The sequence below is a fragment of the Schistocerca nitens genome, chromosome 5 (genome assembly GCF_023898315.1).
Source record: "Schistocerca nitens isolate TAMUIC-IGC-003100 chromosome 5, iqSchNite1.1, whole genome shotgun sequence".
In the NCBI taxonomy this organism is placed as follows: Eukaryota; Metazoa; Arthropoda; class Insecta; order Orthoptera; family Acrididae; genus Schistocerca; species Schistocerca nitens.
Genome location: NC_064618.1, coordinates 734,107,863 through 734,132,742, shown reverse-complemented (window position 1 = coordinate 734,132,742; position 24,880 = coordinate 734,107,863). Strand labels below are relative to the sequence as shown.

At 39.7% G+C, this 24,880-nt stretch overlaps 1 protein-coding gene across 1 annotated transcript in view; it reads left to right on the top strand.

Moving 5' to 3' along the window:
- Nucleotides 1-24,880, top strand: part of LOC126259755 (queuine tRNA-ribosyltransferase accessory subunit 2) — a 109,910-nt gene that overhangs the window by 83,413 nt on the left and 1,617 nt on the right. The window contains exons 7-8 of the mRNA XM_049956746.1: nt 12,974-13,177; nt 17,004-17,129. Of these exons, the coding sequence (XP_049812703.1) occupies nt 12,974-13,177; nt 17,004-17,129 (330 nt within the window). The remainder of the gene's footprint in view (nt 1-12,973; nt 13,178-17,003; nt 17,130-24,880) is intronic.

The following is a 24,880-nucleotide window of genomic DNA, read 5'->3' as shown; positions in this document are numbered from 1 at the left end:
TATACTACCTTGAATTAGTAACTCAAACCTGGCAATTTTGATAGGCAGGATACGGTATCCTATTTTATCCTCATGCTGATCAAACATCTTTGTCATCTACTATAACAATAATGGAACTTCCCGGGTGGAAAAATATATAAAATAAAAGAAAGGCAAGTACTTACCCATAGTGAACTGGTGTGTGGTGCACAGAAACAAGTAATAAGAAACAGATAATGCCAACCTTTGAGCTCCTGCTCTTTTTCAAGTGAGAGTACACACAATCACAATACTCTTACTAGAAAAAGACCAAGAGCTCGAAAGCTAGTGTTAACTGTTTTCTAGTGTGAGTTTCTGTGCACCACACATCAATCCTCTGTAACTATGTGGCTGCCTTTGCCTTATACATCAGGATATACGAGTGGCAGTATTATCATGGGGAAACAATTGCCACATGGGGAATGAACATAGTCTCCTAAATTGGTTTCGTATATCATACTTGTTACCTTTCCTTGCCATATGACCATGGTGCAGTATTTGCCCCAATCATTATGGTCTCCCATTGTTTGAAGAAGAGAACTTGGTTGAACAGTGTACATCAACAATAGGGCACAATGTAAATGTATAGTTGTTAGACTGATTTCCATTGGCTATGAGTCAAAATTTTGTACTCCTTAAAACAGTCTGTTGCTTGAATGCAATTAGTTTCAAGAATTTGGGAAATGATACCATGTAACGCATTAAGCTGCTGTTCAGTTTGTTCTTTATTGGTGACCAGTACCAGTCGAAGGCCATTATCCAGCCAGATTTTTGTTAACAGCAAGAGTTGCAAATGTACCTACATTAAAAAAGCGTCAGTAATATAATATTTATAAATAAAATTTAATCATGAGGAGCCTGATGCATTCACTCATCTCTGCATGACTGAACATTATTTATAAGCTACATTTTTGACATTACATGTTTTTGTTGTACATGTGCAACTCATGCTAGCTATTTAAAAAAATCTGCGCTGGATAATGGTCTTTGACCAGTACAGGTTGCACCATAAAGAACAAATTGAACAGAAGGTTAAGGTGTTACTATGTCTTTTCTACAATTTATTAAAGCAGTGAAACACAATCAACAAAAATATAGTTTATGTGAAGTTTGGCAGTGGCAGTATTACAGTTAAGCTAGATTTATAAAAACCATATTACACTGTGTCTGGTATGAGGGTAATCCCAAAAGTAAGGTCTCCTATATTTTTGTAAGTACATAAACCTTTTTATTTCTACAATGGTTTACATCAGTTTACAGCTTGAACATTTAGCTATTTTTCGACATAATCACCATTTTTGTCGATGCATTTTTGTAGACTCTGTGGCAGTTTTTGTATGCCCATGTCATACCAGCTCGCCACAATGCTGTTCAAAAAGTTATGAACCTCTTCTTTCACCTCGTTGTCAGAGCTGAATTGCTTTCTGGCCAAATGCTCTTTTAACCTAGGGAACAGGTGATAGTCACTGGGCGCCAAGTCAGGACTATAGAGTGGGTGGGTGATTATGTTCCACTGAAATTGTTGCAGGAGAGCAATGGTTTGCTGAGCGATGTGTGGGCGAGCGTTGTCATGGAGAATATGTATGCCCTTGCTCAACATTCCTCTTCTCCGGTTCTGAATTGTCCGTTTGAGTTTTTTCAGTCTCACAGTACCTGTCAGCATTAATTGTTGTCCCAGCGATTCAGTTCCGATGACGAGGTGAAAGAAGAGGTTCATAACTTTCTGAACAGCATGACGGCAAGCCGGTATGACATGGGCATACAAAAACTGCCCCAGCGTCTACAAAAATGCAACGGCAGAAATGGTGATTATGTCGAAAAATAGATAATGTTCAAGCTGTAAACTGATGTAAACCATTGTAGAAATGAACAGGTCTATGTACTTAAAAAAAACAGGTGACCTTACTTTTGGGATTATCCTCATACATTATGCTCATTAGTGAATATTAAACTCACCAGCTGTCTTCATGGCAGTGATCTTCGTATTGCAGTTAACGATCCTCTTCCATGCCACCCTGTCTCTTATCAGTAAGTTTAGTTTTCTTGCACTATTGTGTTTGGCGTATGAAGTTATCTCATGAATTTTCTGTGATACTAGGTGCAGATGCTCTAGGAATGCAGAGATAAAACACTTCATGAAAGAGAATGAGAATATGTAGCTAACTGATGTGTGGTGCATGCACAGCAAGTGACACAAGTAACAGCACAGAGGTGTAACTATTTAACTGATCTTTCAAGCTACTGCCTGTTCAGAAGTGAGAAAACATGCCTTTGCTACTGTATTTGTGTCTCATATGAATCGGCTTAAGGTGAATGGCTGCCTTTCCTCATTTTTGTTTATTGTTTATGTTCTGAAATTTCCATTATTGCCTGTGTGTAGCATTACTTCATTATGTACATTTTGCCGAAACTAGACTCTTCTCTGAGCGGTAAATAGAAATATAAAATTTATATGAAAATTGTTCTTCAGTTACTACAATATCATTCATAAATGCCCTAAAATTTGTCGTCGGCAGTAAACTCTTGCGAAGAGTGGTTCCATGGACACGTTATGTAGCTACTTTTTTTCTATAATAAGTTTAGGATATATTATGATACTTTTACAATCTTGTGGCATTGATGGAAAGACCTGGAACTATCAGATGGGGCCTGTTCTAAACATTTTAATTTTCAACTGTTTAACCCTCGAGAGGGTGCGCCTATGTACAGAGTGCGCCAACAACAAAAAATATTGTTTCGTTACATTCCATTGTTTTACAGTTGCAAGCCCATACCTATTTCTTAATTACTGCTTCAGCTAACACAGTGAGAAGTTGTGTTGACAGACATCCAAATGAGCAGCAGTAATATAAAGTAAACAGCAAGCTAGGTGAGAAAAAATTTACAATCTGTGCAAGAAAATTACCCAGATTCTTAGCTTGCAGCACAATCCCACACTGAGGTAGTTATCTGTGAAATAATTAGTAATCACACAAGTGGATGGCTGAGGCCTCAATCAGCTGCGCTGTTTAGTGCTTCAAGTGGGTCATTAGTGTGGGTTAACACTTGTTCGCGACAACCAAATGATAGAATGAATGTTTATTCCATTATTATTTGATTAAACAGAGATTTAGCTCATATAATGTAAGTCTATTTTATTGTTGTTCAATTAAATTAGAATGAATTTTGCTCAACATGTTTACCTTGGTTACATAAAGATAGCTGTTTCTTACATGCATACAAAGTACGTCGCATGCTGCTTGTGTTATGAAAAACGGCACGCCAACTCGAGGATTAAGTGACAAAAGTCTTTTTCAGGATAACATTCTTATCAATGAATCAGGAGGAAAAAGTTATGTACCATTGTTACTTAAAGTGTTAATATCACATATGTGATTTTTCAAATTTTCTATTGTGACGTCTGGTGGGAATTCTGTATTGGCAGCATACTAGTCCATTATTGTCAACACACAACAAAAAGGAATGAGTTCTCCTATGGAAATAATACACAGAAAAAGCTAGTTGGACACACAAGAATAAAACACGAGATGTGTGAGGAAAGCAGTGAGGCTGACAACACTGTGAGTGATCTGGCCATATTGTGTTGTTGTTCTTGTGTAGACCCATGTGTTTATCCATTCCAGATGCTCAGAGTTTCAGCTCCATACAGCTATCATGTAATTTTTGAATCAGTGAACTTGTGTTTTTGTCGTGTGTTACGAAAATGGAACTGCAGAATTTAAAGCACCATTATGCAGCCAAGTTTTGGGGAATCCATGCATGAGACATTTGAAAAATCAATGAGAAACATTACTTTTATAGAGCACAAGTTTTTTGCTGTCACAAATCATTTTTGGAAGGCTGAGAACGTGTTGAAGATGAACCTTGGTCAGGAAATCCAAATTGTTTTGCCATCTGCTTCCTTAAAATTCATTTCTTCACTTTTAACTAATTGCCATTGATATGCATGAGTGTAATCTGCATTTTCATAAAAGAGAAAGCTTGTCTCTCGGTTTTAAAGAATATAACACCAAGTCTGGTTTTGTGCTGGGTTTTATGTATGTGATTGATTTTCTAATTTATTTCAATTATTCCTAGTTAATTCTTTTGTTAGAGGGTGAAATCAGTGATTGTTTCGTGACTTAAATTCTATTGTTGACTTATAAACAAATATGGGTTCTGTACTAATTATAAACATTTGGAGGAGCAACTAATAGTATTCTTGAGGGATCTGTTTAGCTCTATTCGAAAACATGTAAGCAAAGCCAGCCCTTAATTAATTCCAAAGTAATTAACAGTTTTGTCAAAAGTATTGCTTGTGTGGTGATATCTGTTAATTTCATCATTTAGGTAAATAATTTGGCCTAACTCTTGTAGTAGAAGAAACTGTTAAGAAGAATGAATTTTTTAATGTATTCATTTAATTTAATGAGTGATGTTTTAATTGTAATTTATGTAACTTAAATATCGAACAACGTGTAATTTCAGAACCTATTATTGTGCGGATATGTAAAGAACAAATTTTTGGGCTCGAGACAGTCAGTCCATATCCGAGTTTCAGACGGGAAACCTGTAATGCTTAGATCAACATCAATGCATCAACTTAACTGTGAAATAAGTGTAACACAATTAGGCTGTGTGTTAAAACAATGACAGTGTCTGTTCCATATGCACCTTTTTATTCTTCAAGAACTGTGAACTATGTGGTTGGGCTTTTCTGCTCGTAGATATTCAACAGTAAACTATTGTAGCAGTATGTGGATGTTTGCCTGCAACCTATTAATGAGACTTATCGAAAGTTAAACAATAAATAACTGGCCATATTAAATGTGTATATTGGGGGATTGTGAACAGTGAAAGTAAAGAACTGTGAAATGCAAATGTACACCTGTTGGCTACATCATTTAAAGTAGTCAGTGTTGAACTTCCACCCCCATTTTTCAGCCAGTATAGCAACGCAGTACATTGACACCGAGGACAATCAATGAGGAAATAAAGCAGGTGAATGTCACAACCTGTTAAACTTAAACACTTTCACCATACATTTTATTTTTATTGAAGATTTGCACATGCGAAAGGTTTGTGCCAATTTAGTGTTGACAAACTTCACAACTGGGGAGGAGGGCAATTGAAGAAACGTGTATGTTGATCTTATTAAGAGGATTGCCAATGAACACAAGTGGCTCAGTTGTGCTGCACCATGACAATGCCCCATATCACATGGCTACTTCCATCATGGAATTTTTGAACTCAAATGGCATTCCTGTTGTTTCACAACCCCCCTATTCACCTAATCTGAGTCCTTGTGACTTGTTTTTCTTTTCCTGAAATTGAAAAAGTCTTAAAAGGACATCATTTTTGAACTCTGGAGAACATTCCAAAGAATGTGACTGACATGTAAAAGGTCCTACGACTTGAAGTCTTTCAGCACTGCTACCAAGACTGGGAACGATGACTCTGCCAGTGTGTAGCTACTGAAGGGAACTGTTTTGAAAGAGACAATATTGCTGTGTGAAAAAAAATAAAATATTTGGTAGATAAACAATCAGTCTCATTACATTTTCACACAAACCATATTCTGTCACATACTATGATCATGTGGTGCTTAGTGCACAAGTTTCAGAATACAAATCCAGTTTTTAGGATCAAGCCCCTGTCAGTCTGAATTTTTTTGCCACTTTTTCAAAATTTTGCCTCAAATGCCTTTGTTTGTGTGTATGTGTGTGGGGGGGGGGGGAGGGGGGGGGAGGGCGGGGGTCTGAAAATCCAAAATTGCACATTGGTTTGAATTCTATCAAATTGTAGAACACTTTATGAAGCACTGGCATGTCAAACACACATTTGCTGCCCTGTTTCTTTAAATATTACAGTACTACAAATTCTGGAAAAGAAACAATAATTCAAAAAAATGATCACAGGCATTGCTTTTTTTGTGCATGCGTACACACACACACACACATTGCAATACTGACCAAGTTGTGGCCAGGCTGGACATTTGTGAGAAGGAGAAGAAAGGACTGAGGTAGTTGAAAGGGTATGACAATTCTTGCGGTCCATACTACTACTACTACTACTACTACTACTACTACTACTTGTCCTGCTATTACTTATTAAATCAAGTACAAGTCCATTCTCTAATGGATTGGACTATGAAGATTCTAATATAAGGACACTGATATTTAGAACTGTTCATTTGTCATCCACTAAAATTCACAAAGTGCACAGTATGCTGTGCACCGCAAAGTACTGTTACAACTTTTCCCAATGAAGTTCTGGATTGTCTACCAATTCCTGACTAGGATGCATGACTTTGTTTTTCAATCCATTTCTCTTGTGGTTTGTTTATGGTAAGCATTATTTGAATCATGAGATCTGTGTGCTAATGTAACACTTTTCCAGGACCACACAGTGCCACAACACATAATGAAATACTAAGAATGTGGGCAGCTCCACACTGTTTCTCCATATTCCATTGTTGGCAGTCAGTGATAAATTTTCGTATTCTTTCAACAGTTAGATATTATTGTACCTGCTGTCGCATACCTGCCATCAACAGTCAGTCTCTCAGGAGCAGTGGCACAGTGTAGATTAATTCACAAAACCATAGGGATGAAGAGGAAGAGGTATGTGTGGGTGGGGTGGGGAAGAGCAGCCACCACTCAGTTAGTGTTGTATGGGAAATGACTGGAGAGGTAATTGCAGCTGCAACAGAGTGGGAGGTGGTAGGTGGTGGCCAATGGTAGGGACTATTGAAGATTTAGATCAGAGGATCACCTGAACAGAAGGCATAATACACAGTTCTCACCTGCACACATCAGGAGAGTTAGTGTTGAGAAATATTGTGGGTGGTGGATAGGCTCCAGATAGCATGAGTATTGAGCATTTTTTGAAGTAGTTAGTATTGCTATGTGCAGAATGTTCTGTTACTGTTTGGTGGATATTTCTGAATAAAACATCAATTTCATTCTGAACATTATAAGAAGCAGAAATCTCCATACAACCCAAAACTTGAACAAATTCCTGCAGTTAATTAACATTGACATGAATGTTGTAGGAATGTTCTTGTAGAATGAAAGTACTTTTGGATTAAAGGAGTTACTTACCAAAAAGCAGAAAAGTGTTAAGTTGTTGAAAGGCACACGCCAAAGAAAGAAAACTTGTCAGTTTTTTGCATTATCCTTTGACAAACTAGAGCAAAATATCCACAATAATGGGTGAATGGATTGGGCAGGTTCTGCACCTTGGTCTGCCACAGGGATATGATCGCTGTGATGGGGTATTGGGAGTGGGAGTGACATAGGGATGGACTAGGGTGTTTTGTAGGTTGGGGGCAACGGTACACCACTTTAGCAGGGATGGGAAGGGTCTTGGTGGGATGTCCATCATTTCAAGGCAAGATAAGAGATAATCAAAGCCCTGGCAAAGGATTTGGCTTAGTTGTTCCATCCCAGGATGATTTCGGGTGACGAGGAAGCCACTCCTTTGTAGCTGTTTGTGGGTTGTGGGAGGGTTGGGGGCGTGCGAGGATATGGCACAGAAAATCTGTTTGTGGGCTAGGTTTGGAGGATATAGCCTGTCCGTGAAGGCCTTTGTGAGGTCTTCAGCATACTGGGCAAGGGATATGTTGTCCATTGTTGGCTAAGCCATATGGAAAGGTTTTTTGGTGTGAAAGGGATGGCAGCTGTTGCAATGCAGGTACTGTTGGTGATCAGTGGGTTTAATGTGGACAGAGATTTGCCATAAGAGAAGTTGAGGTCAATGTCCAGGATGGTGGCACATTACATAGAAGAGGACAAGGTGAAGCAAATAGTAGGAAAGTGTTGAGGTCGTGAAGGAATATGGATAGGGTGTCATGACTAGACCTCAGATTTTAGGTAAAAACCTATTTTGTACCTCATTAAATAAAGGCATATAAAATTTTTTATGACTGATGTTCTCTCATGGTCTTCCCAGCTAAGAATTACGCAAAAATTTTAACGAAAATAGTAATTTTATAGTACCTAAAATACCTAATTTCATGTTAGGACCTGACTGTATCTAATTTTTAAAAATCCAGTCAAGTAAAATTTGTATGACTAAAAATACTCTTCTGGTAATTCAATGATAACTGATTTGTTTGCATGCATGAATGCCAATTGTGAGTCAGACGATGACAGCATACGCTAGGCTGTTTGAGCCTGCCCTGCTTAGTTCACTCACTGTGAACTGTCAAATGGGCCAGCAGGGCACGGAGGAGCCTTGTGATCTGCCTCCGTCACCTTCCTGCCCCATCTGAATGGCCTGTTTAAAACACCTTCAGTGTCTTCATTCAGTCGGTCAGCCTGCTGCTTGGATGTGTTGAAATATTTCACAGCAACAGTGTATTTGTGGAAAGTCAAGCATGCCGAAAGTGGCCAGCTCCAAATTATCTCTGATTCGTCAGTGTTTACAAGAATTTCCTGGTTTACCTACAGACAAAAGAGTTATTCATTGCAATGTGTGCAACAAAGACGTAAGTAAAATTTTAACCTTTCATCTGCTATGCCCACTCAGAGAACAGTGATGCCACTGTTTTTCCCAAGTTAACTTGAACCAGACACATGCGAATGCAAAAATAGTGTTTCTAAACCCTTAATGTAGGTTAATTTTGCGAAGTAGATCTCGTACATAAATTCTTCCACAAAGTATTTCTCATTTCTTTTTGTTTTTAGGTACGTGCTGAACAGGGGTCGCATTTAAGTCAGCATGTTGCAGTGATTAAACACCAGGCAGATTTTAAAAAATGAATCAGACATGAAACAAACGTTTGTAACTAAACCAGATGCAACAAACAAAAACAAATTTCATCTTGACCTGTGTTGAGCCATTGTTGCAGCAAACATACCATTCAATGCAGTTGAAAATAGCCAATTCAAAAGTTTTCTACAGAAATACTGTCCCACAGCATTCCATCAGAAACCACACTGAGAAAGAACTATTTAGATACTTTACATGAAAATACTTAGAGCAGGTCAAGGAAAGATATAAGTGATTTATACATGTGGATCTCTGTCAATGAGACAACTGACAGACAAGGTCTATATGTGGCTAATTTGATTGTTGGAAAGTTAGATCTTGACACTCGTTCTGTACCGCATCTGATGTGCAGGAAGGAACTAAAAAAGAGTAACCAGGAAACAGTTGCTCACTTTGTTAATAAAGCCCTCAAATTACTTTTCCCCAACAATCTAGATGAAAATAAAGTACTTGTAATTTACACTGATGCAGCCGCATACATGATTGCTGCTGTTAAAGTGTTGAAAGTATTTTACCCAGCCTTGCTCCATATCACGTCTTGCCCATGCCATGAATTGTGTAGCTGAGCTGATATGTCTCGAATTTTCACGTGCAAATAAGCTAGTTTCAACCATCAAAAATGTTTTTATTAAAGCACCTACAAGAATCCATTTATTTCGAGAGGAACTTCCCAATGTACCACTTCCACCAGAACCCATACTTACTCGCTGGGGAATGTGGAATATTAACTGCAGCAATTTGTTCAAGTTTTGGGTTGTATGGAGATTTCTGCTTCTTATAATGTTCAGAATGAAATTGATGTTTTATCCAGAACCATCCACCAAACAGTAATAGAATATTCTGCACATCGCAGCACTAACTACTTTAAAAGGTGCTCAATACTCATGCCATCTGGAGCCTATGTACCACCCACAATGTGGAATATTACAGTGAGTATTTGGAGGACATTAAGATCATTGTTCTTAAATTGCGGGAACGACATTGCGTACCTAAAATCTCATTATGCATTTTTGGTCCCTATTATTAAAGCTCTAGAGTGTTCAGCGAAACCAGTCTACACGCAACTGCGATTAATGGAAGGGGGGAGTGGGGTCGGGAAAAAAAATTTGATCCCAGGTTCTTCTTGGTATGAAAGTTAGTGAGAAACTAGAGACAGTGTCTGACATTTTATCAGGTAAATCAACAGAACCTGAGTGTTTTGTCCTATTGAGCCTAATGCCGTCATTTAAATATGCTCCGGTAACATCTGTTGACGTGGAATGCTCATTCTCAGCATATAAGATGCTATTAACAGACAAGAGAAGCAGTTTCTTAATGGAAAATCTGGAGAAAGTGTTAGACATTTAATGTGACTGTAATTATGGACATGGATAATATAATATTATGTGGATTTTTGTCAACCTATTTATCTTTCTAGACAGTAAAATGTCAGATTTGGGTCACCTATTTTCTGATTTTTATAACCTATTTTTGTAAGTGATAGAACCTATTTTAGGTACCTAATTTAAGATTTTTAGAACCTAAAAGTCTGAGGTCTGGTCATGACCCTGAATCCAGATTGTGAAGAAATCATCAATGAACCTGAACCGTGTTAGGAGTTGGGAATTTTGAGGGTTAGGATGGTTTCCTTCAGATTACCCATAAATAGCTTGGCATATGAGGGTGCCATGCTGGTGCCATGGATTTGTTTGTACACCTTCCCTTCATAGGAAAAATAGTTGAGAGTCAGGATATAGTTCGTAAAGTGTATAAGGAATGAGGTGATTGGTTTAGGATCTGAAGGATATTGGGAGAGGTAGTGTTCGATTGCGGTAAAGCTATTGACATGAGGGATGTTGGCGTATAGGGAGGTGGCAAGAACAGTGATGAGTATGGATCTAGGAGGTAAAGGAAGTAGTTAGTATCTTTGATATGGGAGGCTAGGTATTGAGCTGTTGGTTGGAGGTGTTGTTCAACAAGAATGGAATTTTTTTTTCAGTGAGAGCACAATGGTGTTTGCAGGATTGTTGGGTGTGTGGATTTTGGGGAGCATGATGGAGGTGGGTGTGCAGGACATTGTCGGGGTGGATAGGGAGGTAGACTCAGGCGAGAGTTTCTGGGTGGGGCCTATGGATTTCAGTAGGTTATGTCCGACTTCCAGGATGGGATCACTCTGGTAGAACAGTTGGAGGAGTCAGAGAGTGGCAGAGGCCTCCCGTCAGGTAGTCATTGTGACTCATCATGACATGTATGGAGTCTTTATCTGCATGGAGAATGACTATGTCTCGGTCTGCTTTCAGGCTGTGCATGGCGGACTTTTCTTCTGCCGAAAGGTTAGTGTTCTTAGGAAGGGACCTGGGGAAATGGGGAAGGATGGTGAGATGAAGTTGGAGGTAAGGAATTGTTGGAAGCTGATAAAAATTTTCTCAGGCTTCCAGCCATGTCCAGTGGTTTAAAATCCATGAGCTATCGGGCCAAGTCTCCTCGGCCATTGTCAAGTGGTGATTGTCGAATGGTTGCTGCTGCCATCCTTATATAGCCATGCTGTCTTCAGTGATTTGGTGGGACCGGGTGAGGTGGGGGGGGTTGGATGATATTATGAACTAGGAGAGGCGAAGTTCAGTGTTGGTATTAAGTTGGAGGCTGATGGCAAAGAAGTTTCTCCACTGTAGAAATCGGGAGTCTGTCCACAATAAATCCACTAACCACCAAAAGTATCTTCATTTTGACAGCTGTCATCCCTTCTGCACCAAGAAACCCCTCCTATAAAGCCTAGCCACCCATGAACGACATATCTGCAGTGATGAGAATTCCCTTGCCCAGTTTGCTCAAGGCCTCACAAGAGCTTCACATACAGCTAATGCCCTCCAAACCCAAACCTAGCCCACAAACAGACTTCCCATGCCAAACCCTCATACAACCCAATCCTCCCAATCAGCTACAAAGGAGCACCCTGTTGTCACCCCCTATCACTCTGGACTGGAACAGCTGAAGTGCATCATCCACCAAGGCTTTGTTTCTCTCTCATCTTGCCCTGAATGAGAGACATCCTATCCAAGATCCTTCCCACCTCTCTTAAAATGGTGTCCCATCACCCACCCAACCTAAACAACATTCTAGTCCATCCTTATGCCACTCCCATTCCCAACTCCAAGCCACAGGATTATCCTTCACCATCAAATGCCAAGCCACTAATGAAAGCAGCCATGTCATATACCAAATCTGCAGCAAAAACTGCACAGTTTGCTATGTTGACTACCAGCCAGCTGTCCACCAGGATGAACGGCCACTGCCAAACTGTTGGCAAGAACAAAGTTGACCATCTGGTTGCTCAACAAAGAGCTGAACACAACATGCTCAGTTTTAATGGATGCTTAACCTATCTGTATTCTTCCCTCCACCACCAGCTTCTCTCAAATATCCAGATGGGAGTTATCCTTACAACACATCCTCTGTTACTGTAATCATCCTGGTGTCAGTCTGTTACCTCACTGTCTCCACACCCTCCACCCAAAAGTTTCCCCTTCCATCATCCTGTCACCTCCTCCCACGATGCACATTCCGATGTCATCTTCAACGTGTGCTGCTTCCCACTGGCCCTACAATCATGCTAGTCCATATACCTGGCACCTCTCCCTCCTGCATTCCAAAATGACAAACCGGCCTTCTCCCTCTGAACTGCTACCCACCAACTCCTGTCCCTTTCCCTACGTCCTGCCTCCCTCTCCGTCTACCCAAACCACTACAACCAGTCCACCTGTTGAAAAATATCATAGGCATGTTAGTTCTGGTGGCAGCATTTAAGGGCATAGGTGTGTGTGTGTGGGGGGGGGGGGGTCTTTTTTTTTACTTTTTAGTAAGTGGTGTCTTTTAATCCAGAAATATGAACATTGACATAGAGATAGTGAAAGAATGTCTAAGTACTGTGTAAGATCCAAGATGGACTGTAACAATATTATGAAAATGAGTGTTGCTACTCACCATATAATGGGGATGCTAAGTTGTAGATAGGCACAACAAAAAGACTATCACAAAGTGAGCTTTCAGCCAACTAGGCCTTTGTTAGAAATACAGAAAACACTCACATGCTCACGCAAACACATCTCGCACACATGACCACATTTTCTGACTGCTGAAGCCAGGCTGTATCTTATGTGACAAATAATGTTAGTACTTATGTTTTATTTTCTCTTTAGAACTATAGTTAATGTACTGTTTTCAGTCCTGATTCACCTATAAAGGAAGAGGAAACTAACAAAAGTATTAATATTGATAGTCGGAAGCAAGCAGTAAAATCAGACAAGGGTGAAAACTGTAAAAATCTGAACTCTGATTCAGGAGCCACCGTACATTCCTCAACCACAGGTGCAAATGGTGTACATGACAGTAATGACACTGTGTATGAAATATCCCTGAAGGACGATAGGTGAGTAATGGTAATTTGTACTAGGTTAAAATGAAACATATTCTTGCTCAGCTATTTTGTACCTCAGAATATGAATATAAGTTATTCTTTTGTCACTTTTTTGTGTATACTATGGCCACTCCTTTTAGGCCCAGAGCTTTAATGTACACGAGTGTTTTTCTTAAATTGTGGCTTCTCATGTAGACAGAGAGAAATAACAATCTTGTGAATGATAAAAACAGTTTTCTTCCACCTTTTTTAGATTTGTGTGACTTGCTGACTCTTTGGGGAAGTGTCAGACAACTATCCCAGAAGTCCATGGTTCAGTCCCCAAGTGATCTTATGAATTTTTGCTGTCGCTTATCACTTCTTTCACCTCTGGTAATTAAATGTTAACGTGAAAATATAATTTGAATTGGGGTTTAGAGGCCATGTTAAGCTGTAAGTTCACCTGGTTCACCTGTAATTATCTGGGTGCTTTAGTTCAAAGGCCAGAGGAAGCTAGGGTTCTTACCACCTCCAGTAACACCACCACTAGTAAACTTTGGGTTATGAATAAACCTTTTTTTTTTACTTCATTAGATTTTTATCTTTTTTCCTGAATAATCCTTAAAGAAAAAACATGTCACTATTATATGTTTAAACAAAAGATACTGTATTTCTTTCAAATGTACATATTCATCACTGATGCTGCTGTTTAAGTGTCAGTCATTTTGTACATTAGAGCTGAGGAAGTGAAAATGCTAATTTGAAAGCAGAAGGATTTTGGCGCAGACAGAAAATGCATGTGTGAAAAAAACTCTTAAGAGAAGTGAAGAAGCAAACTATCTAAAATGTTCCAGAATGAATCTTTCACTCTGTATCATATTGTGCAGTGTTTTTGAACTTTGTCAGATTAAAATCACTTGCTAGACCAAGAGGCAGATCCGTAATCTTGGCTTCCAGAACCATTGCTCTTTCACTGATTGAGGTTTCAGGCATATCTATACAGGTTGTGGCTGTAGCCATGTCACTGTAAGAAGATCCCTGACAGCAGCATTGGGCTGGACACAGCAGCTTTGTTTGCCTACTGCAACCAGTCACATTATGTGATTTTGTAAATGCAGTATCTCTGTGGCAGCGCCTCGTTGTTGGTGAATCTCTTTAGATGGCTGTTGTTTTTGCCTGCAGCCGTCTGCACTTCACAGCTGAAAGCTTAAAACAGTGCTTCCAGCTGTCAGGCATCAACTTACACCAACTTAACTAAAGTAGACAAACTGCCTATTGGCTTCTGTCTCGGGTTCTTCGGCCGACGTTCATCTAATGATTTTTCTGACGTTTCGCCAGCACGAGTGGCTGGCATTGTCAAAGCTTCACCCTCCATTGCCGGTGGTGAACTGGAGCCGAGCTCGCGGGCGCAGGCTATATGTACCTGGCGCGCCAACGTCCGAGGGCTTCTCCGCGGTCATTTCCGGTGCGGTTCTCCTCTTGCTACCTGCGACGGTCGTTCGCTGCAGTACGGGAAGCCAGGATCCGTTGACCTTAAGGCTTAGAGGAGAACCGCACCGGAAATGACCGCGGAGAAGCCCTCGGACGTTGGCGCGCCAGGTATATATAGCCTGCGCCCGCGAGCTCGGCTCCAGTTCACCACCGGCAATGGAGGGTGAAGCTTTGACAATGCCAGCCACTCGTGCTGGCGAAACGTCAGAAAAATCATTAGATGAACGTCGGCCGAAGAACCCGAGACAGAAGCCAATAGGCAGTTTGTCAACAAGTGGCCACGAAAGCCTCAACAATTTTGTGTTAACTAAAGTAGTCCTAGTTCTGGAAAGTATGCAGGAGAGCTTCTTTGATGTTTGTAAACTAGGAGAGAAATTACAGCAGATATAAAGTAATAATGTCAGGCTGTGAGTCATGGTTGGAAAGGTCATTCGGGAAGAGCATTTCATGCTAAAGACAAAATTCTGCTTTTTAATCCTGGTACAGGCACACAGTTTCATTCTTCCAGGGAATTTCAATGTACAAACTTATTGATATTGAACTCAAACTACTGAAAACTTGTTTGTTTCAGTCACTGTTGATCTGATGAACCCACCCTTTCTTTTACACATGTTCATCTCCCCATTTCTGTCTCCAGCGTCTCTCTTTGCGTCCTGAAGGAAAGATATGTGATGAACTTTCTTTAAATTTTTTTATTATTAGAATTTATGTCTTTTTGGGTGCACACATTTATGGATCTTTGGGTAACTGATGCACTATCTGCAGTCAAATTGGTGGTAATCAATCCAAAGATCGATTTATGTAGTTCTCCACTCTTCTTATTTCTCTTCAGTTTTTCGTAATTGTCACATCCTTTGTCTCTTGTACTTTGCTCCAGATTGCATAATTGCAGCCTTCTCTTTGCTTTCTTGTGGTTAGGATGTCTGTGGGTTAGTGTTTTTAAACAATGTATTATGTGTCTAGAAAGTCACTAAAACTCATTCATTTGGTTACAGTGGATTTCAGGAGGATTTAGCTTACACCCAATTTTTGAAAAACCACTTTCTATTTGTTGCAAATCCATGTTTTCTCTTTCACAATTTTGTAGCGCCATTACTCAGATGAATTTAGCTTCTTTTCCTTTTCAACTTTCAAAGCTTCTTTATTAATTTCATGGCTGCTATATACGAATATTTATAAAAAAATTGTTGGAGATTAAATGAACAATTCTAATTCACACCTCTGTTTTTCATTATTTTATGTAAGTTAAAGCTTAACTGTTCATGAGTGTCATATTCCTTATACAAGTACATTAATCAGCCTCCTCTAGGAATTCATTTATGATATTAATTCTTATCTTAATTTGCTCTTCTTTTATCACAGGCCATCATATTTGCTTTAGCTGTATTTAAGTTTCAAAATGCCTTTTTTTTTTTTTTTTTTAGCTTGATACCCTGATAGTGTCATCCATTTTGGTTTCCTCAACAAGAACAGGAGCATCATTAACATCTCTCAAGATAGCTATTCTTTTATCATTAGCTTTTATTCTGTTATGATGTCTTCAGTTATTTTGATTAGACTTACAAAAGATACAAATTAAAGGTGATTAGTAATAGTGAATGGGCTTGTCATATGCATTAATAAATCTGTATCTCCATTTATACAGTTTTTCTACCAGTAATAGCTGTCTCATTTCTGTACCAGTTCCATATAACCCTACCATTTTTCAGTTAAATCAAATTATATGTTAAAAGAAAAGATTATTCAGTTTCGAGATAAAGCATAGAAACTTAATAAAAGTTCTTTGTGCTAATTGTCTTCCCTGTATCTTTTTTTGGCCCTTTTCTGAACAGGGGACAGTGATGAGACTAAGATACTGAATACATGCAGAACAATTAATTTAAACAATGGCACCACAGCAAGGCAGCTACTTTGTATTGCAGGACACACCCTAAACATATATTAAAATCTATGAACAGAATCATACTAAAAAATAAATTACAATAGCAGATTTTTATTTTTGTTTAGCAGTTGGTGAACTCATTCATAATGATAAAATAACAGTTTGAGTCCTTGCTGATGTTACAACAAGATGTTAAGAAGTGTAAGATCCAAAGTCTGACCCACCCTTTCATAAGTGTTGCCTGACCTATTGAACTGGAACCCAAATCCTCACCGATAATTCTAATAGAGAGAGAGAGAGAGAGAGAGAGAGAGAGAGAGAGAGAGAGAGAGGAAAGCTAGTATATAATATCTGATATTAGTGTTTCATACTTAATTGAAATATTTTTCTCAAATGAAAACTGAATTGATCTCAAAGACACTGTATTTATTTCCTTTCCCTTATTTTTGTATCCAAGACTGTTTTTTTAAATGTGATTCTGATCAGGTTTTGTGAAGATTTCGAGCCTGTGGTAGCGTCGTGTCAGTGCCTTTGCTGCAAAAAACACACAAGAGCCTACATACATCATCTGTTAATGACCAATGAGCTGCTTGCACCAGTACTGTTATCAGTGTGAGTATCATCTTACTCCTTAGTTAATGTTTACTGTACATTGCACTTTGGATGTTAAGATTTTGTACACTACTGGCCATTAAAATTGCTACACCATGAAGATGACGTGCTACAGACACGAAATTTAACCGACAGGAAGAAGATGCTGTGATATGCAAATGATAAGCTTTTCAGAGCATTCACACAAGGTTGGCGCCGGTGGAGACACCTACAACGTGCTGACATGAGGAAAGTTTCCAACCTATTTCTTATACACAAACAGCAGTTGACCGGCGTTGCCTGGTGAAATGTTGTTGTGATGCCTCATGTAAGGAGGAGAAATGCGTACAATCACATTTCCGACTTTGATAAAGGTCGGATTGTAGCCTAATGCGATTGTGGTTTATTGTATCGCGACATTGCTGCTCGTGTTGGTCGAGATCCAATAACTGTTAGCAGAATATGGAATCGGTGGGTTCAGGAGGGTAATACGGAACGCCGTGTTGGATCTCAACTGCCTCGTATCACAAGCAGTCGAGATGACAGGCATCTTATCCGCATGGCTGTAACGGATCGTGGAGCCACGTCTCGATCCCTGAGTCAACAGATGGGGACATTTGCAAGACAACCATCTGTACGAACAGTTCAACGATGTTTGCAGCAGCATGGACTATCAGCTTGGAGACCGGAGACCATGGCTGCGGTTACCCTTGATGCTGCATCACAGACAGGAGAGCCTGCGATGGTGTACTCAACGATGAGCCTGGGTGCACGAATGGCAAAACATCATTTTATCGGATGAATCCAGGTTCTGTTTACAGCATCTTGATGGTCGCATCCGTGTTTGGCAACATCACGGTGAACGCACATCGGAAGAGTGTATTCGTCATCGCCATACTGGCGTATCACCCAGTGTGATGGTATGGCGTGCCATTGTTTATACATCTGTCACCTGTTGTTCGCATTGACGGCACTTTGAACAGTGGATGTTACATTTCAGATGTGTTAAGACCCATGGCTCTACCCTTCATTCGATCCCTGCGAAACCCTACATTTCAGCAGGATAATCAACAACCGCATGTTGCAGGTCCTGTACGGGCCTTTCTGGATACAGAAAATGTTCAACTGCTGCCCTGGCCAGCACATTCTCCAGATCTCTCACCAATTGAAAATGTCTGGTCAATGGTGGCCGAGCAACTGGCTCGTCACAATACGCCAGTCACTACTCTTGATGAATTGTGGTATCGTGTTGAAGTTGCATGGGCAGCTGTACCTGTAAATGCCATCCAAGCTCTGTTTGACTCAATGCCCAGGCGTATCAAGGCCGTTATTATGGCCAGATGTGGCTGTTCTGGGTACTGATTTCTCAGGATCTATGCACCCAAATTGTGTGAAAATGTAATCACATGTCAGTTCTAGTATAATATATTTGTCCAATGAATACCCGTTTATCATTTGCATTTCTTCTTGGTGTAGTAATTTTAATGGCCAGTAGTGTATTATCTGCCTGCTGACGAGTGTTCAGGTCCCTATGATCTGCTCTCTTAGGAACTCAAATTGATCCCAAGGTTTCCATATTCCCCTGTAATATTTTCAAGGAAAGCATCACAAGATGTATAAAAATTTATCATATTTATGAGAAACTACAGGTATAAACTAGATGATGTAAAAATCTTACACCAGCTAAATAACAGAGCCCCACTTGCACCATTCACTGAAATTTGAAATGATTATAAATATAGAAGAAATAATTGGCTCAAAGAGCCATCTCCTTTTATAATTATTACAAATTTCCGTGAATGGTACGCATGGGGTTTGTTATTTAGTTGCTGTAAGATTTTTACACCGTCTGGTGTATACCTGTAGTTTCTTATAAGTATGATAAATTTTTCTAATTTATTTTAAAAAATTATCACAAATTAGAAAAATTGATCATACATATATGAAAGTAGCTAGGATGATTGCAGGTACTAGTAGATGGGAACAATGGCAGGAGGGTGTCCACAATGAGGAAATCAAAGAAAAACTGGGAATGAACTCTATAGATGTAGCAGTCAGGGCAAACAGGCTTAGATGGTGGGGTCATGTTACACGCATGGGAGAAGCAAAGTTACCCAAGAGACTCATGGGTTCAGCAGTAGAGGGTAGGAGGAGTCAGGATAGACCAAGGAGAAGGTACCTGGATTTGGTTAAGAATGATTTTGAAGTTATAGGCTTAACATCAGAAGAGGCACCAATGTTAGCACTGAATAGGGGATCATGGAGGAATTTTATAAGGGGGACTACGCTCCAGACTGAATGCTGAAAGGCATAATCAGTCTTAAATGATTATTATTGTTATTATTATTATTATTATTATTATTATTATTATTATTATTATTGTGAGTGGTTGTTGCTGAGTGTCTTATTAAAATTTACAAAAAATACTTCTATTCAGTAGGTGGTAGCATTAGACACATGAGGAAGGCATCGCAAATCATTGTAATGTTTAAAGAAAATGTGGTTTTATTTTACAAATTATACTTCCGGTAACAATATTATGAGAAGGAAAGTTGCCACTCACCATATAGCAGAGATGCTGGCAGAGTGGTTTCAGTTGCCTGAGACTGCAGTTGTATGTGGGAGTTGCATTTGCATGAGTATGTGTGTGTGCACGTATGTGTGTCTATTGTTGACAAAAACCATTGGCCGAAAGCTTTAAAAGTGAAAATCTTTTTGCTGTGCCTATCGCGACTCAGTATCTCCGCCATATGTTGAGTGGCAACTTTCCTTCTCATAATATTGTTACATTCCATCCTGGATTTTCCATTGTTTGACACTTCCAGGTAGTGTTCATTTCATGGTGTGCTCCAGTTCCAATGACTTTTCCACTGCCAGGAAAAAAAAAAAAAAAAATCTTGTATGCACTGGGATAGCCTACTGCAGATTTTCTTCAAGTTCTCCCAGATTAACAAAATGGTGATCTATTAGCTAAAAACAAATACAAATTTACAGTCATAGAAGATAACAAGATCCTTAAATAAATGCTCATATTTGAGACCAAAGGTAGTGACATCATAAGCATTCCTAGTAGCATATATCTGCTTGTAAATGGTGGATTCTCAGTATGCTTGGTGAATTCGATGGAAAGGCATCCTGAAAGTCATCTTTGCTGTGTCGAGTGCCAGCGATAGGGTCAAGGATAAGAAAATGTCAGTAGGGGCAAGGTTCAGGGAATATGGTGGATGAAAACTCACAGATGTCATTTTTTGCCACAAACTGTTGGATTTGTAGACCTGTGTTGGACAGGATGATGATGTGTTAAAGCAGACAATTCCCACTTGGCCATGGGACTAAGGCTATAACTGTGTCACATACCTTTTTTAACAATTTTTCATAACATCCTAGTAAAAGTTCTGGTTCGTCCTCTTGTAATAAATGCCTTATACACAATTTCCTTCAAACAAACAAATGAACACCTTATCAATGTTTTCTTTCACATGGTGTTCCTTTTTTGACATTGATGACAAAATGCTTGTATTGACAGCTATTCTTTTGCCAAATTGTGACTATAACATGAAGTGGCACCGTTGTTGTTGTTGTTGTTGTTGTTGTTGTTGTTGTTGTGGTCTTCAGTCCTGAGACTGGTTTGATGTACACCGAGCGAGGTGGCGCAGTGGTTAGCACACTGGACTCGCATTCGGGAGGACGACGGTTCAATCCCGTCTCCGGCCATCCTGATTTAGGTTTTCCGTGATTTCCCTAAATCGCTTCAGGCAAATGCCGGGATGGTTCCTTTGAAAGGGCACGGCCGATTTCCTTCCCCATCCTTCCCTCCCCCGAGCTTGCGCTCCGTCTCTAACGACCTCGTTGTCAACGGGACGTTAAACACTAATCTCCTCCTCCACTGGTTTGATGCAGCTCTCCATGCTACTATATCCTGTGCAAGCTTCTTCATCTCCCAGTACCTACTGCAACCTACATCCTTCTGAATCTGCTTAGTGTATTCATCTCTTGGTCTCCCTCTACGGTTTTTACCCTCCACGCTGCCCTCCAATGCTAAATTTGTGATCCCTTGATGCCTCAAAACATGTCCTACCAACCGATCCCTTCTTCTAGTCAAGTTGTGCCACAAACTTCTCTTCTCCCCAATCCTATTCAATACCTCCTCATTAGTTACGTGATCTACCCACCTTATCTTCAGCATTCTTCTGTAGCACCACATTTCGAAAGCTTCTATTCTCTTCTTGTCCAAACTAGTTATTGTCCATGTTTCACTTCCATACATGGCTACACTCCATACAAATACTTTCAGAAACGACTTCCTGTCACTTAAGTCTATACTCGATGTTAACAAATTTCTCTTCTTCAGAAACGATTTCCTTGCCATTGCCAGTCTACATTTTATATCCTCTCTACTTTGACCATCATCAGTTATTTTACTCCCTAAATAGCAAAACTCCTTTACTACTTTAAGTGTCTCATTTTCTAATTTAATTCCCTCAGCATCACCCGATTTAATTTGACTACATTCCATTGTCCTCGTTTTGCTTTTGTTGATGTTCATCTTATATCCTCCTTTCAAGACACTGTCCATTCCGTTCAACTGCTCTTCCAAGTCCTTTGCTGTCTCTGACAGAATTACAATGTCATTGGCGAACCTCAAAGTTTTTACTTCTTCTCCATGAATTTTAATACCTACTCCGAATTTTTCTTTTGTTTCCTTTACTGCTTGCTCAATATACAGATTGAATAACATCGGGGAGAGGCTACAACCCTGTCTCACTCCTTTCCCAACCACTGCTTCCCTTTCATGCCCCTCGACTCTTATAACGGCCACCTGGTTTCTGTACAAATTGTAAATAGCCTTTCGCTCCCTGTATTTTACCCCTGCCACCTTCAGAATTTGAAAGAGAGTATTCCAGTTAACACTGTCAAATGCTTTCTCTAAGTCTTCAAATGCTAGAAACGTAGGTTTGCCTTTTCTTAATCTTTCTTCTAAGATAAGTCGTAAGGTTAGTATTGCCTCACGTGTTCCAACATTTCTACGGAATCCAAACTGATCTTCCCCGAGGTCCGCTTCTACCAGTTTTTCCATTCGTCTGTAAATAATTCGCGTTAGTATTTTGCAGCCATGACTTATTAAACTGATAGTTCGGTAATTTTCACATCTGTCAACACCTGCTTTCTTTTGGATTGGAATTATTATATTCTTCTTGAAGTCTGAGGGTATTTCGCCTGTCTCAAGATCTTGCTCACCAGATGGTAGAGTTTTGTCATGACTGGCTCTCCCAAGGCCATCCGTAGTTCTAATGGAATGTTGTCTACTCCCGGGGCCTTGTTTCGACTCAGGTCTTTCAGTGCTCTGTCAAACTCTTCACGCAATATCTTATCTCCCATTTCTTCTTCATCTACATCCTCTTCCATTTCCATAATATTGTCCTCAAGTACATCGCCCTTGTATAAACCCTCTATATACTTCTTCCACCTTTCTGCCTTCCCTTCTTTGCTTAGAACTGGGTTGCCATCTGAGCTCTTGATATTCATACAAGTGGTTCTCTTCTCTCCAAAGGTCTCTTTAATTTTCCTGTAGGCAGTATCTATCTTACCCCTAGTGAGACAAGCCTCTACATCCTTACATTTGTCCTCTAGCCATCTCTGCTTAGCCATTTTGCACTTCCTGTTGATATCATTTTTGAGACGTTTGTATTCCTTTTTGCCTGCCTCATTTACTGCATTTTTATATTTTCTCCTTTCATCAATTAAATTCAATATTTCTTCTGTTACCCAAGGATTTCTATTAGCCCTCGTCTTTTTACCTACTTGATCGTCTGCTGCCTTCACTACTTCATCCCTCAGAGCTACCCATTCTTCTTCTACTGTATTTCTTTCCCCCATTCCTGTCAATTGTTCCCTTATGCTCTCCCTGAAACTCTCTAGAACCTCTGGTTCTTTCAGTTTATCCAGGTCCCATCTCCTTAAATTCCCACCTTTTTGCAGTTTCTTCAGTTTCAATCTGCAGTTCATAACCAATAGATTGTGGTCAGAGTCCACATCTGCCCCTGGAAATGTCTTACAATTTAAAACCTGGTTCCTAAATCTCTGTCTTACCATTATATAATCTATCTGATACCTTTTAGTATCTCCAGGATTCTTCCATGTATACAACCTTCCTTTATGATTCTTGAACCAAGTGTTAGCTATGATTAAGTCATGCTCTGTGCAAAATTCTACAAGGCGGCTTCCTCTTTCATTTCTTCCCCCCAATCCATATTCACCTACTATGTTTCCTTCTCTCCCTTTTCCTACTGACGAATTCCAGTCACCCATGACTATTAAATTTTCGTCTCCCTTCACTACCTGAATAATTTCTTTTATCTCGTCATACATTTCATCTATTTCTTCATCATCTGCAGAGCTAGTTGGCATATAAACTTGTACTACTGTAGTAGGCATGGGCTTTGTGTCTATCTTGGCCACAGTAATGCGTTCACTATGCTGTTTGTAGTAGCTTACCCGCATTCCTATTTTGCTATTCATTATTAAACCTACTCCTGCATTACCCCTATTTAATTTTGTATTTATAACCCTGTATTCACCTGACCAAAAGTCTTGTTCCTCCTGCCACCGAACTTCACTAATTCCCACTATATCTAACTTTAACCTATCCATTTCCCTTTTTAAATTTTCTAACCTACCTGCCCGATTAAGGGATCTGACATTCCACACTCCGATCCGTAGAACGCCAATTTTCTTTCTCCTGATAACGACGTCCTCTTGAGTAGTCCCCGCCCGGAGATCCGAATGGGGGACTATTTTACCTCCGGAATATTTTACCCAAGAGGACACCATCATCATTTAATCATACAGTAAAGCTGCATGTCCTCGGGAAAAATTACGGCTGTAGTTTCCCCTTGCTTTCAGCCGTTCGCAGTACCAGCACAGCAAGGCCGTTTTGGTTAATGTTACAAGGCCAGATCAGTCAATCATCCAGACTGTTGCCCCTGCAACTACTGTAAAGGCTGCTGCCCCTCTTCAGGAACCACATGTTTGTCTGGCCTCTCAACAGATACCCCTCCGTTGTGGTTGCACCTACGGTACGGCCATCTGTATCGCTGAGGCACGCAAGCCTCCCCACCAACGGCAAGGTCCATGGTTCATGCAGGGGAAGTGGCACCAGCAGTCATAAATTCAGAAAGAAATGTCATGTAATTTTGGAGTTGGTCTTTCGGATTATATCATTTAGCAGTGTTATTATTTTGAACTTATGTCATCAACTGCAGCAAAAATTTCACAGTATCATATTTTAGGTTCAGTTCATGTGACAAAAATGCACTGACTTCTGCTCCACAAAACAGTAGTCAACTCAAAAATCTCATAAAACTTTTGTTACGATATTGTAGGCAGCACTTTTAATTCACATAGGTTCATGATTTAGAAGATCAACCAGATTGAGTTTAGTCTTAAAAGTGACTCATTATGTTTTGTTTTGTTTGTGTTATGTAAATGATACTTTCAGTGGTTAAATAGTAAAGTCACCTAGGTTACGGAGACCCAGAAGAACAGGACTAGAGGGAAATTAAGTAACTTGTTAGCAACAAAAAGTGTTCTGAAAGTGTTACACTGTAAATTACTTAAGAAGCAAGCACCTGGCAAAGTGAACATACATGTGAAGATGAGGCAAAAAAGGAGCTACATCAGACAAAAAAGAAATTTGGGAAAACGTAGAAGTAGTAAACAGGAAGAAGAAACAAAATGCAAAAAGTTAAGTTGCAAAAAGATAAGTTCTGATA